The sequence below is a fragment of the Bufo gargarizans genome, chromosome 2 (genome assembly GCF_014858855.1).
Source record: "Bufo gargarizans isolate SCDJY-AF-19 chromosome 2, ASM1485885v1, whole genome shotgun sequence".
Classification (NCBI taxonomy): Eukaryota; Metazoa; Chordata; class Amphibia; order Anura; family Bufonidae; genus Bufo; species Bufo gargarizans.
Window position 1 is genome coordinate 189,695,128 of NC_058081.1, and position 15,306 is coordinate 189,710,433.

The window sequence follows — 15,306 nt, forward strand, 5'->3', positions numbered from 1 at the left end:
CTTCTCCTGAGTACGGCGATACCAGATGTGTCACACTTTTTTGCTGCCAAGGTGGGCAAAGGGGCACATATTCCAAAGTGCACCTTTCAGATTTTGCAGGCCATTTTTTACACATTTTGATTGCAAGGTACTTCTCACACATTTGGGCCCCTAAATTGCCAGGGCAGTATAACTACGCCACAAGTGACCCCATTTTGGAAAGAAGACACCCCAAGGTATTCTGTGAGGGGCATGGCGAGTTCCTAGAATTTTTTATTTTTTGTCGCAAGTTAGTGGAATATGAGACTTTGTAAGGAAAAAAGAGAAGAAAAAAAAATCATAATTTTCCGCTAACTTGTGACAAAAAATAAAAGATTCTAGGAACTCGCCAAGCCCCTCACGGAATACCTTGGGGTGTCTTCTTTCCAAAATGGGGTCACTTGTGGCGTAGTTATACTGCCCTGGCAATTTAGGGGCCCAAATGTGTGAGAAGTACCTTGCAATCAAAATGTGTAAAAAATGGCCTGCAAAATCTGAAAGGTGCACTTTGGAATATGTGCCCCTTTGCCCACCTTGGCAGCAAAAAAGTGTGACACATCTGGTATCGCCGTACTCAGGAGAAGTTGGGGAATGTGTTTTGGGGTGTCATTTTACATATACCCATGCTGGATGAGAGAAATATCTTGGCAAAAGACAACTTTTCCCATTTTTTTATACAAAGTTGGCATTTGACCAAGATATTTTTCTCACCCAGCATGGGTATATGTAAAATGACACCCCAAAACACATTCCCCAACTTCTCCTGAGTACGGCGATACCAGATGTGTGACACTTTTTTGCTGCCAAGGTGGGCAAAGGGGCACATATTCCAAAGTGCACCTTTTGGATTTCACCGGTCATTTTTTACACATTTTGATTGCAAAGTTCTTCTCACACATTTGGGCCCCTAAATTGCCAGGGCAGTATAACTACGCCACAAGTGACCCCATTTTGGAAAGAAGACACCCCAAGGTATTCCGTAAGGGGCATGGCGAGTTCCTAGAATTTTTTATTTTTTGTCGCAAGTTAGTGGAATATGAGACTTTGTAAGAAAAAAAAATAAAATAAAAATCATCATCATTTTCCGCTAACTTGTGACAAAAAATAAAAAGTTCTATGAACTCACTATGCCCATCAGCGAATACCTTAGGGTGTCTACTTTCCGAAATGGGGTCATTTGTGGGGGTTTTCTACTGTCTGGGCATTGTAGAACCTCAGGAAACATGACAGGTGCTCAGAAAGTCAGAGCTGTTTCAAAAAGCGGAAATTCACATTTTTGTACCATAGTTTGTAAATGCTATAACTTTTACCCAAACCATTTTTTTTTTGCCCAAACATTTTTTTTTTATCAAAGACATGTAGAACAATAAATTTGGCGAAAAATCTATATATGGATGTCGTTTTTTTTGCAAAATTTTACAGCTGAAAGTGAAAAATGTCATTTTTTTGCAAAAAAATCGTTACATTTTGATTAATAACAAAAAAAGTAAAAATGTCAGCAGCAATGAAATACCACCAAATGAAAGCTCCATTAGTGAGAAGAAAAGGAGGTAAAATTCATTTGGGTGGTAAGTTGCATGACCGAGCGATAAATGGTGAAAGGAGTGTAGTGCCGAAGTGTAAAAAGTGCTCTGGTCATGAAGGGGGTTTCACCTAGCGGGGCTGAAGTGGTTAAACAGTATAAGTAAACCCTTTCAAGAGAAATAAAGTAAGAAGTTTTAACTTTGCATAGGGAATATAGACAAATGTCCAAATGTCAGAGTACTCCCTGCTCTAGGGCACTACATATCCTACATTGAGGTATATGGCAGGAAATGCTTCCAACATAGACAGTACATTAGTTTGTCTGAAGAACCCAAAAGTATACCAAAAGTGTGCCGTATTAAATGAAACATATCCTAATGCATAAATATTACTATGTATTTGTGTAATGCAGGCAAACTTACTGGTATGAATGAGATCACAGAACGATTGTCAGTGTCTGGGAAGTATCAAAGTGACCATGTCATTGTACAGCGAGTCACATCTGCTGCTAACATGAACCGTGTTCCTTGTGGTGCGGATAAAGAATACAGGTAAGAAGCATTGAAAATGGGATCATTCCTGAAGAAATCTTCATTAGGCAAGCATAATAGCAGTATATCACTCAAAAGACCACAATTACTGCTAAAAGATTAACACTCCAGTTCACTGAAGGATGCACAGAGACCCAAATGTGATATGACGTATTCTGGTTACAAAAGGTTATCCCCTATCCACAGAATAGGTGATAACTATTAGATCAGTGGGAGTTCTACCTCTGGGACCACCGCAGATTGTGAGTACTGAGGCCCCATGCCCCATGGAACTCCCCAGGAAATGGATGGAGCAGCTGGTCAAAATGTGCACCGTTGCTTCATTCTTTTTGATGGGAAAGCTGGAGACCCGGCGCTCCCATAGAAATGAAAGAAGCTGAGGCGCACATTCCGATCAGCTGCTCCGTCCATTTTAGGGGGAATTCCACAGGGTTTGGGAGCCACTGTTCTCGTGATCTGTGGGGGTCCCAGCGTTAGGACCCCCAACGATCTAATAGTTATCCCCTATTCTATGGATAGGGGATAACTTTTTGTAATAGGAATACCTCTTTAAACAGGTGTAAAATTCTGATGAATATCCACTCAGACCTACCATACATGAGGGGTTGGATGCTTACTATTTTAACAGGCACAAGAATGAAGGTGTATTTAGGTGGTGTGGTGGAATGGGCATTCAGATGAGAAATTTGAAAGGACGCTTCAGGGTCATTAAACACAGAACAGTACAACACTGATGCCACATCCTAAACTTTCTAATTACCTTTTTTTTGACACTGTTACTCCCTTTGTGCTACTCTTTGGTGAAGGAAGAGCAAGCTTGCCTTCAGTGGTAGTTCATGTGGGTGGCAGACTACATTCCCCATCTTGCATTGCTGATACCTACAGGATTCCAGGCTGTTATCCCCCATGCCTCTGGCTGGTGAAGAGCAAGCCCCCTCTTGTGCTTCTGAGGCACCTCTGATAGTTGTCAGTTACAAGCTCCTATAACTCCTAGAGCTAGAAATGAGCATGCTTGGCCAGCAAGATAAGGCTGAACTACAGGTCATAACTAGGGACGAGCGAACCCGAACTTTACAGGTTCAGTATTTGGGCAGTGGAGGAATCCAGTTATGGATTCTGTTAAAGGAATATATTGGAATTCTATGACGGAATGGAAAATCGAAGCCTTTAAGAGTTTGTTTTTCGTCCTGCATAACTGAAACCAGACAGATCCGTTATGCTTGGCTAGACTTTTATTATGACGGATCAGAACTGAATGCCTCTTAAAGGCTTCGGGTTCACTCATCCCTAGTCATAACCATAGGCAGCAGGTAATAGACATCACGTTTTGGGCCAGTAAGTGTGTGTGATTTGTGGGAAACTGAAAAAACAGTTTGGACACTACAGCTGTCATTCACATCATGGGGGGAAAGGCTGTGGTGCCACATGCATGGAACTTGGCGTGCTACAACCTGCAGGCCTACGTCTGGTACACTTGCGAGATTCAAAGTTCATTTTCTAGGGACAGAGGTATGCATTACCTCCTGTTCCGTGCCTTTACCTATGCCTGTCAGCAATTTTGCAATAACAAAACTGCAGACAGACTCCCTTTAAAGGGAACCTGTCACATTACACGCAGTTTTTAAGCTGCAGGCAGCATGTTATAGATCAGGAGGAGCTACACAGATTGATATGTAGTTTTGTTGGAAAATATTGAGTAAAACATGTAATTTATTCATTAAAATTTCTGCTAATTTTGGGCTTTTAAGTCTAGAAGGAGGTCCTATCAGTGATTGACAGCCTTTCCTGTATGGCTGTGCATATAATAGAAACATAGAATGTGTCGGCAGATAAGAACTATTTGGCCCATCTAGTCTGCCCAATATACTGAATACTATGGCTAGCCCCTGGCCCCATCTTATATGAAGGATGGCCTTATGCCTATCCCATGCATGCTTAAACTCCTTCATGGTATTTGCAGCTACCACTTCTGCAGGAAGGCTATTCCATGCATCCACTACTCTCTCAGTAAAGTAATACTTCTGATATTACTTTTAAACCTTTGCCCCTAAAACTATGTCCTCTTGTAGCAGTTTTTCTTCTTTTAAATATTCTCTCCTCTTTTACCTTGTTGATTCCCTTTATGTATTTAAAAGTTTCTATCACATCCCCTCTGTCTCGTCTTTCTTCCAAGCTATACATGTTAAGGTCCTTTAATCTTTCCTGGAAAGTTTTATCCTGCAATCCATGTACCAGTTTAGAAGCTCTTCTCTGAACTCTCTCCAAAGTATCAATATCCTTCTGGAGATATGGTCTCCAGTACTGAGCACAATACTCCAAATGAGGTCTCACTAAGGCTGGGTTCACACCTGAGCGTTTTACAGCGCGTTCCTACGCGCTGTAAAACGCTCAACAAGGAGAAACCAATGATTCCCTATGGGAATGGTTCACACTTGGGCGTTTTACAGCGCGTACGATCGCGCTGTAAAACGCCCGACGCTCCAAAAAGTACATGAGCGACTTTTGGGGCGTTTGTGGCCATAGGACACTGTAGTGAATCACACAAACGCGCGTTTACTATTACAAAAACGCGCATAAAAATGCGCGTCAAAAACGCGCGTAAAACGCGCGTTTGCGCAACGCTCAAGTGTGAACCCAGCCTAATGCTCTGTAGAGCGGCATGGGCACCTCCCTCTTTCTACTGGTAATGCCTCTCCCTATACACCCAAGCATTCTGCTAGAATTCTGCTGCTCTATGACATTGTCTGCCTACCTTTAAGTCTTCTGAAATAATGACCCCTAAATCCCTTTCCTCAGATACTCAGGTTAGGACTGTATCACTGATTCTGCTCTTGGGTTTTTACGCCCCAGGTGCATTATCTTGCACTTATCAACATAAAATTTTAGTTGCCAGATTTTTGACCATTCCTCTAGTTTTCCTAAATCCTTTTCCATTTGGTGTATCCCTCCAGGAACATCAACCCTGTTATAAATCTTTGTGTCATCAGCAAAAAGACACACCTTACCATCGAGGCCTTCTGCAATTTTGCTGATAAAGATATTAAACAATATGGGTCCCAGAACAGATCCCTGAGGTACCCCACTGGTAACAAGACCTTGGTCTGAATATACTCCATTGACTACAACCCTCTGTTGCCTGTCCCTCAGCCACTGCCTAATCCATTCAACAATATGGGAGTCCAAGCCCAAAGACTGCAATTTATTGATAAGCCTTCTATGTGGGACAGTATCAAAAGCCTTACTAAAGTCTAGATAAGCGACGTCTACTGCACCTCCGCCATCTATTATTTTAGTCACCCAATCAAAAAAATCAATAAGATTAGTTTGACATGATCTCCCTGAAGTAAACCCATGCTGTTTTTCATCTTTCAATCCATGGAGTTTTAGATGTTCCACAATCCTCTCCTTAAGTATGGTTTCCATTAATTTCCCCACTATTGATGTCAGGCTTACTGGCCTATAGTTGCCCGATTCATCCCTACTACCTTTCTTGTGAATGGGCACATTTGCTAATTTCCAATCTTCTGGAAGACTCCTGTTGCCAGTGATTGGTTAAATAAATCTGTTAATGGTTTTGCTAGTTCACCGCTGAGCTCTTCAAAATAGCTTTGCGTGTATCCGATCAGGCCCCTGTAACTTATTTGTATTAATTTTAGACAGCTGACTTAGAACCTCTTTCTCTGTAAAGACACATGCGTCAAAAGATTCATTAGTCTTCTTTCCTAACTGAGGTCCATTTCCTTCATTTTCCTTTGTAAAAACTGAACAGAAGTATTCATTGAGGCAGTCAGCAAGTTCTTTATCTTCTTCCATATACCTTCCTTCTTTTGTTTTTAATTTGGTAATTCCTTGTTTTAGTTTCCTTTTTTAATTTATGCAGAAAAAGGGTTTCAAGGAATCCAGCTTAGATAAAGGAATCTTTTATTTTGCTTGCGGTAAAATCTCATCCATTAGTTACAAAAAATAGTCTTGTCAAGACTAAAAGATTCCTAAGTGAAGCTGGATTCCTTGAAACCCTTTTTCTGCATTATGCCGCCCGGGCCTGACTCGGGTTATCCGTGCTTACAGGTGAAGGAGTGGCAGGTGAGAGCTGCTGAAGTTTCCTTTTTTTTTCATTTATGTATCTGAAGAATGCCTTATCGCCTTTTTTCCCTGACTGAGCTAATTTCTCTTCTGCCTGTGCTTTAGAAGCTCTTATAACTTGTTTGGCCTCTCTGCCTAATCTTATAAATTTGCCTGTCATCCTCTTTTTTTATAATTCCTAAATGCTATCTTTTTGTTTTAAATGATTTTGGCCACTTCTGCTGAGTACCACAGTGGTCTCTTCCTTTTTTTGCTTTTACTGACAAGCCTAATGCAATTTTCTGTTGCCTTCAATAGTGCCACTTTTAAGTAGTCCCATTTCTCCTGGACTCTATTGAAACTGTTCCAATCTGATAGGGACTCGTATACCACTAATCTAATTTTAGAAAAGTCAGTTTTTCTAAAATATAAAACTTTTGTTTTTGCGTGGTGTGACTCAGTCACTGTACTTATAGTAAACCACACTGACTGGTGATCACTAGATCCCAAGCTTTCCCCTACAGTAATATCATATACCAAATTCCCATTTGTGAATACTAAATCTAAAATGGCTCCTCAACTACTTGCTGTAGAGATAATCCCAGTAGAGAATTTAGAATATCTGTACTCCTGACAGAACTAGCTATTTTGGTTTTCCTGTTTACATCAGGAAGATTGAAGTCTCCCATAATGATAACCTCCCCCTTCAATGTCATTTTAGCCATTTCCTCAACTAGTAGATCATCTAATTCTTTGACTTAGCTAGGTGGTCTATATATCACACCTACACGAGTTACCTTATGATTGTCAAGCTGCAAGGTAACCCAAACTGACTCTAAATTGTTCTCGCTAACTTGTATCAAATTAGATTGTATGCTATCTTTCACATACAGGGCCACCCCTCCCCCCTTCTTGCCTTCTCTGTCTTTCCTGTATAGAGAGAACTCTGGTATTGTTATATCCCAGCCATTACTCCCCTTCAACCACGTCTCAGTAACAGCCACTACATCTATATTCTCAGATACCATTATAGCCTCAAGTTCATTGATCTTATTCCCTAAACTGCGAGCATTTGTAGACAAGAATCTGAGCTTGTCATTTCTTAACCTTTGTGCTACTGGCATCTTCTGGCATTGTTCCGGGGGGCAGCTGGACTGCTGGATTATCACTCTTTTGCCCCCCTTTCCTAGTTTAAATGCTCCTTAGCAAATACTTGGAACTGTTCACTGAGGACATTCGTTCCCTTGAGAGAAAGATGCAAACCATCTTTCTTGTACAGTTCTTTTCCATTCCAACAAGAGCTAACATGAGACACAAAGCCAAACCCTTGGTTCAGACACCATTCACCAAGCCATACATTGAATTCCTTAATGCGCATCTTCCTGTCATGCTGAAGGTTATGCACAGGCAAAACTGCAGAGAATGAAACAGTTGATGCAACCTCCCATATATACTTTCCAAGTGTGTGAAAAGCTTCTTTCACCTTTGAAACCTCATTGCTGGCCAGATCGTTTGTCCCAAGATGGACAATAACATCCACTTCCCTTTCCTGCTTTGCTTGCCTAACAATATTAAGGATCCGTCGTCTATCCCTGCTAGCGGTAGCACCAGGGAGACATCTCACAACACCATTCTCCTCAAACTTCACACCTCTTATGATGGAATTGCCCACCAACAGCTGCTTACTATCAATCCTCACCTTCTCCTTTTTGTGTTTGGCTGCAGTCTTGCATACTTTAGGCATGGGAGATGATTGTTTCTCACCCACTGTGCTTGAGCCATCCTCCATGTTGCTCTTGCACTCTGAAACTGCTGCAAATGAATTATGGAGAGCCACAGACTGTGGGACATGTCTTCTATCCACAACTCTCAGTCTACCAGAACCTACAGTAACCCATCTTCCATTTCTAGGGGGCCTCTGTGGCAGTGGCATTGCAATGTTCTCAGCCTGAGTTTGTTTAATGGTTAATTTACAAATCTCATATTTCAAAAAGGAAATTTCCTGCTGCATTATGGAGAGCTGTCTACAGATCAGACAGTATCCAAACCTCCGAAAAGTGGAACCTGAAATAAAAGCACAACAATTCCTGCACAGAACCACGTCTGCCATTGTAAAGAGGGGAAAGATTTTAAACAAACAAATCTTACTTGTTTAGATTGTATCCACCTCCAGATTACCTCCTGAATATCTCCTGAATATCTCCAATGCACTTGTAAATCAGCACTTGGAATAGCAGCAAGCTATAATAGTGATAGCGGACAGTCACGATTAGGAACGCCTCCTTGATTTAAAAGCCTAAAATGAGCCGAAATTTTAATGAATAAATTAAAATTTTTAATGAATATTTTCCCACAAAACTATACATCAATCTGCTTAGCTTCTCCTGGTCTATAACATATTGCCTGCAGCTCAAACACCATGTGTAATGTGACAGGTTCCCTTTAAATACCCCACTGTTCCCACGCCACCACTTTGTTCCCTCTGCATATATGCACATTGGGCCTGCAGTAAGCACATAGCTGTTGCAGTCACTGTCCACAGCAGTCACAAGCAATGTCATAGGAGCTGCAGGACATTTAACATATTTATGTAGGATTTTTTTGTTTTGTTTTGTTTACACAGCTCCCTGTTTTTTGCCAGTTTTTAAAAGAGATCTTTGAAACCCCTTTTAAAGGATTTGGAAAATTCTTACTAGTATTACTTAAATGCTCCTAAAGTGCATGAAGTGTCACTAGCAGTTGTACAGAGGCGTTTTTCACACTTCAATGCTGTTTAGAAGGCCCCCGACTGCCTATCAATGGCCCATGTGCCAAGTCACTGCCGCCCCATCCATGTCAACCAAGGTGGCAGCAGTCATTTGATTTACTCAAGTGGCAGCTTCGTGGCTGTCCCCAGGATGGTAGCTGAACTGCTTCAGCACCTGCTCAGCAGAATGCAGCTGGGGACAACCCGGAAAGTTGTCATGTGAGTAAATTGGGGCATTTAAGAAAAAGTGGTAAGAATTGTCAGAAAGCTTTAATTACTATTTATTTAGGATTTTTACTCTGTATCACATACGTTGATAGGCGTCAAGTTTTGTATACTGGTGTACCCATTTAACACCAGGTTGGAAAAACGCATTTAAACGGGTATTCTGGTTATAGAAAGTTAGCCCCTACCCACAGGGACGGGGATGACTATCAGATCGTGGGGGCCTATCGCTGGGCCTCCCACCGATCAAACGGGGACCCCATTCCTCGTGGAGCCCCCCTGTAATGGACGGAGCGGCTGGTTACAATAGGGCGCTGCTACTCCATTCATTTATATCCATAAAAATGAAATTAACATGTTTCATGTGCATTCAACAGCGCAATAAAATTTGCATGCTGTTTTACCCAATCCTCAACTCCAACATTTGTATACTACCTTAGGCTTCTATAAGATGCCAGTCACCTGATTATGTGTAATGCACCATGCTGGCTAAGAGCCTATCAGTCAAAGCATAATAGCAGCACCCTCTGTAGTAGCCTAAATGAATATGTCTTGAAAGCAGGTATGTTGGTAGTGGTAGAGAGGAGGAGGCTGCAGCCATGGACAACGGTGGTGAAGAATCCAAGGGAAAGAAAAAAATATAATTAATCTGTAAAATAGTTCTATATTTCCCCATGGTCTGCTAATCAAAACTAAAAGTAGCTAGACTAATTAAGATTATTTCTACTTAAAGGAGTTGAGCACAGATATTGATAAACTATCCTCAGTATCGGTCATCAATACCCCCCCCAACACAACCACCACCACCAATCAGCTGTTTGAAAGGGTAGAAGCGTGGAAAGGCCATCCAGTCTAAATGATATTTAAAAATGTAAAATATTTCTGAACTACATATGCAAGTGTTATTTCTACACTTAAGACTATGTTAATCAGTTGCTTTCCTAATGCAGTGACACAGATATTCCGGAGGCAGAACCCACATGTATAAGGTAGTGCCTGCATGGTGTGTTAAAGAGTATAACACCCAGTCTTCAGAAGTTTTATTCTTCCTCTGAACTTCACATCCAAACTTTAAATGTGTTTGTTATTTAGGATTAAAATAAGGTTAATTTATTTTATTTTTTTGCCAGCCTTCAGAGTGCTACAGTTGCAGCCATAGTTTAGATATATAATATACCGTTATTATTTTTACATCCATTGCAACATGAATGACTCCAGGTCTGCCCATATTTCCTGATGTTAAAGACTTAGGTATGCTCTAACATCTCCCTGTGTACTGTGCATACATGTACACCGATCAGTGATAACCGTAAACCACTGTTTAATGTTATCTGGTGACACTGGCACCTATCAGGGAGGGGGATATATTAGGCAGCAAGTGAAAAGTCAGTTCTTGAGGATGAGGTGTTGGAAGCGGGAAAAATTAAGTGTAGAGATCTGAGCAACTGAAAGAGCTAAATTGTGATGACTACACGACTAGGTCAAAGAAATTCCAAAATGACAGCTCCCGTATATTAGTGGGTACTAACCAATACAGTCAGGCATGTGAGCATCAGACATGCACCATGTAGCAATGGAAGAAGGTGGCCTGGTTCAATTACTCATCAATATTAAAAAAGCGGACAACGCATTTAATAATATGTAACTGAAATTTTTTATTTAGCAGTTTTCACTTTTTTATTTTATTTGTATTTAATTTTATTAAAACTACACATATATATATTTGCCACATATGTCCCCCAAGAGGTCATAAAAAGACTGTTGGGGTAGGGACGAGACAGGGAACAGTTTTATTTAGTAGTTTTTCCTTTTTAATTTTATTATTTTAAAATTTTCTTTTATTATTTTTAAAATATATTTTTGCCACATAATATACCCCCTAAGACCTCTGGGGGAAACTGACTTTTTATTTTACACTTTTTCCTTTTATTTGTATTTTTTTAGATTTTTCATTTAATTGTTTTCCATTTTATTTTTACTTTTTTTAATTAATGTATTTTTGCCACATAATTTGTTCTGAATAGGTCACTAAAAGACCTTTGGGAGACAATAAGACTTATTTTATTTTTGGCACTATTTTCACTGTAACTGGAGCATCCAAAGGACCCCCAGTTACAGAGGAAACCAGCCTCTTGTGGGGGCTTTGTACAAGGCAGAGCTGATCAGGGTCTAGTGACCCTGCAGCTCTGCATGCCTCTGCCCCGAGACACCTCACTGAGCGCTATGCACCTATCTGAGCAGAAGGCAGAAGCAGTAATAAATTCTTCTGTCTTCTCTTCGAGTCCTCTGCTGTCACTAACACCTGGGGATCCAACCTGCTCCTGCTAGATTGCAGGTGCTGTAATCCAGCCCTGTGCGGCGCTCCCAGTGGAAACACAGCTGATCACGTCCTGCAAGATGGGGGCTACACATATATACACACACACACATACATATTTGGTGTCATGACCTTAACAACCTATCCAATAAATGTATAGAATAATTTATGATGATTAGTGTATGCTGTAAAAGGTGCTTTTTTTCCTTCATTTTGCCAAACTATAAATTAATACAAATGAAACACTAATGTACATGTACCAAAAAATTGCCCCACATAGAATACAACTTTCCTTCTCTCAAAAGACAAACAAAGCCTTATACAACTATGAGTGAAAAAAATTCTGACCACCAGAATGTAAGTGGAAAAATGAAAAAAAATAAAAATTGTTATGGTTCCCTGCCCTCAGGGGGTTAAATGTAATGTAAATTGTCTCTAGGGCTACACAAACAATGTTATGTTCTGGCATCTGGGTGCTGACTGTTGACTGCTTGAATATACTTTTCCTTTCACACACTACTGTTACTATTTATGTGTCTGGTCTCCTTTCAGTTCTGTAAAAAAAAATGGGGGAGATTTACTAAGAATTAAAAAAAAAATCAAAATAAAAAAAAAATACCGCTGCATACTGGTACGTTGTCTGGCAAAATGGCAGTATTAACGCCAGAATACTGGCAAAAAAGGGCATACACATTAGAACACATTTGTCCGGCAGCATTTTCTCCCGATCCTTCCAGGTTCAGCTGATACACATCTAATATGTGTGGCCACCTTTAGTGGGGTAGCCCCATAAGCCACCTAGCAAACAGATTCCATCTTTCATTTTTCAAAGCTCCTTGGACTCTAGGTGGACTCTAAATGCTATGGGCAACTAAGCCAGTTTTCCTTTGAATCAGTTTAATAAATCTCCCCCAATGTGCATGCCATATACCTTGCCAGTCTAAGTAACTTAGTGGCGGACTAAGCATGGATTATTGGAAAGAGGGTGTTGCTTAACAGTCTACAAAGTTGTACCAAAACTTTTGCCACAAAGTAAACCAACCAATAGGTAATGTAAAGATAGACAAACGTGTTAACGTTTTAACAAGATGTACCAAAAATATCATACAGCATTCAACTGTGTCTAAATGTTACAGCAGTAGTAGATCATAGCAGGAAATCTTATGGTCTCGTACAACTTTGTTAATATTATTTGTAATTGTCTACAGATTTGCAGCTAAAACCGTGTCCAGTGGAACCCTCGTCCTGGTGACCTTGACTCTGAAGGATGCGTCTTCTGCCCTGCTGACTATCAATAGTGAAAAAATGGTGATTGCAACCATGTTGGCTAAGGACATTGTCCAGGCCTTGGCACAGTGATCAGTTATTTAATATAGTAACAGAGAGTGCACTTCCTACTTGCACTAAAACAGTGGTGAACTGGTCATACATGTTAGATTAATGTCAGCTGAACATCTAATGAATGTGGTCCTCCTGACAGTCCCCTGACGGCAAATGTCATGGACGAGCGGCGTCAGGCTGTTAGATTTCAACATGTCCGATCCTGAGCAAGGAAGATAAGCCACTGCCAGAAGTGTGTATCAGAAGCTTATTCCCCTCTTCCCACTGAGAACACATACATGCTTGTCCAAGCTAAGCATGCATGTGTATGAGGGTATCAGAAGGAATAGCTGTTTGGCTAATGTGTATGACCAGTCTTAAAGGGGTTTTCTTGGGAGTAAAATACTGAAGTTCGTGTGCGGGTTCATGTTGTGGTATTTACTGAATTGCGTTATGGATTCCATTACCCCGGGCCATAACGCAATTCCGTGATGGAATGCATAATGGAATGCCTTTTAGAGGCATTCCGTTATTCATTCCGTTCTAATAGAAGTCTATGGCCTGCATAACGGATCCATCGGGTTTCCGTTATGCTGGAATCCTCTCCTGCATAAAGTAAACCAAACAGATCAGTTATGTAGGCCATAGACATTCTGTTATGCATTCTGTCATGGAATTGCGTTATGGTCCGTGGTAACGGAATCCATAACACAATTCAGTTAATACCACAACATGAACTTCAAAATATGAAATTTGCTCATCCATAATGATGACCTATCTTTAGATGAGAGTCTGACTCCCGGCAACCCCTTCATCAGCTGTCCGAAGAGGAGTGGCATCACATTTTATGGTCACATGGCCCATGCACAGCTCAGTCCTATTCAAGTGAATGGGCATGGGCAGCAATACCAAGCACAGCCACTATACAATGTATGGCGCTGTGCTTGGTACGCAGTGAGATGAATGATGCGGTCCTTTCAAATAGCAGATCCAAAGGAGATCACTAGTATAGGGCTTCAATATTGCACTCCCGGAGAACCCATTTAAGAACAGATCCTTTGTGACCTGTGGAACCTCTTAAACTGCTGTGAGTGAATTTGTAAGTTAGTATTTCTTCATAAAAGCCATCATGGGGAAGTGTAAATCTTCATTTAATCATTGTTATCCCTGAATCGGAGGAAGTACAAATGTATACTGAAAGAGATAAAGATGCTGCAATCACATGGCCTGAATATTATTTTGAATTAGAATAAAGGATAGAACAATGAATGCAGAACCTTATGTATCTATAGGGCATATTGTTACAATTACAGGTCTACAGTTATATTTTAAGAACTGGTAGGATGGTAGAGCCCCTTCTTGTGTTTACAACCCTTCAGTGTTTCCATGCTCCAGAAAATAAAAGCCCACGTATGGGTAACCTAAACTAATATACTGATATATGGTGTGGGGCTGTGTTCTGTAAAATGACTAGGGAAGTTACCTTTGGTCCAACTTATTTGTGTGTGGAAGATATAAATTATTAATTGATACACTTAGGATCTATCAGAGACCTACTGGCGTTTCTTTCTGTGCCGTGCTTCCTATACTGTATGCACCTGTATTCGAAGCAACAAAGTATGATCCCTTCATTGACACACACACTAATGGGATTTGACAGCAGCGCACCCCCCTGGAGTGACTCCTGTGGCCTCTTACTCTTTCCTAGCCCTACAATTTTCAGTGTAAAAATATCATTTTATTTATTATTAACTTCTGTTAACTTCAGTAAAGATGATCATGAAGTGCATGTGTGCTGTGTCTTTTTTTTTTTTTTACACAATATCTGTCATGCTAAGGTGTATTTCCAGTTTCAGGTACAAATTACAGATGGATATTACAGCAGTATGCTTTTGACTTAAAGGCTAGGGACATGTAATGACCGGCAACACGCACAGAGAGGAAAAAGGGAAAGTCCTGCCCAAGGGAGAGGGAAAGGTGGTGACCCCTAACTCTCCTCGCGGCTGGCACCTGACTGCCCTGACGTCCCTAGACGGGTTCCTCACCCATACGCCGATCACGTGCCTAAACCCTGGCTTTCCCTGAAATGAACCCTAGATAATGAACGGGCCAGTGGGATCGCTAGTCCGCACCACTGCACTAAGAGGGAAACACCAGGGAGAGGACAGACAAACACAGACAAACACAAACACCCAGGTGGACGACAACAACTGTCCACAAAGGTCCAACAGGGATCCGGAGGGTAGCGTTCTAAAGCAACAATCAGAGAACGCAGCAACACAGCTCCAGTGGGTCAGAATAGATGTCTAGGCAGGAAGCTCTATATCTGGCAACCAGAGAAGTGTGAGGGGGGAATATAAGGAGGATTGGGAATGCTGGACAAGGAACAGCTGAGAGAAGGAGCTACGGATCCCTGAGTGAGCCAAAAGGGTTTGCAAAGCAAGCCCAGAAAGCTACAAAAGGGAAACATCCCTATCTTACATAGAGCATGCAGCCAACCGCTGCGACCTCCTGACCTCGGGTACAACGGAGTCAGGCGTGGT

General features: G+C 41.1%; 1 protein-coding gene across 4 annotated transcripts in view; it reads left to right on the forward strand.

Annotated features, from left to right (window-relative positions):
• Positions 1–14,530, forward strand: part of AP3B2 (adaptor related protein complex 3 subunit beta 2) — an 86,924-nt gene extending 72,394 nt beyond the window's left edge. For all 4 annotated transcript variants that reach the window (XM_044283338.1, XM_044283339.1, XM_044283335.1 and 1 more), the window contains exons 26-27: positions 1,955–2,093; positions 12,652–14,530. In XM_044283338.1, the coding sequence (XP_044139273.1) occupies positions 1,955–2,093; positions 12,652–12,802 (290 nt within the window). In that variant the 3' untranslated portion in view covers positions 12,803–14,530. The remainder of the gene's footprint in view (positions 1–1,954; positions 2,094–12,651) is intronic.
• The last annotated feature ends 776 nt before the right edge of the window (positions 14,531–15,306 follow it).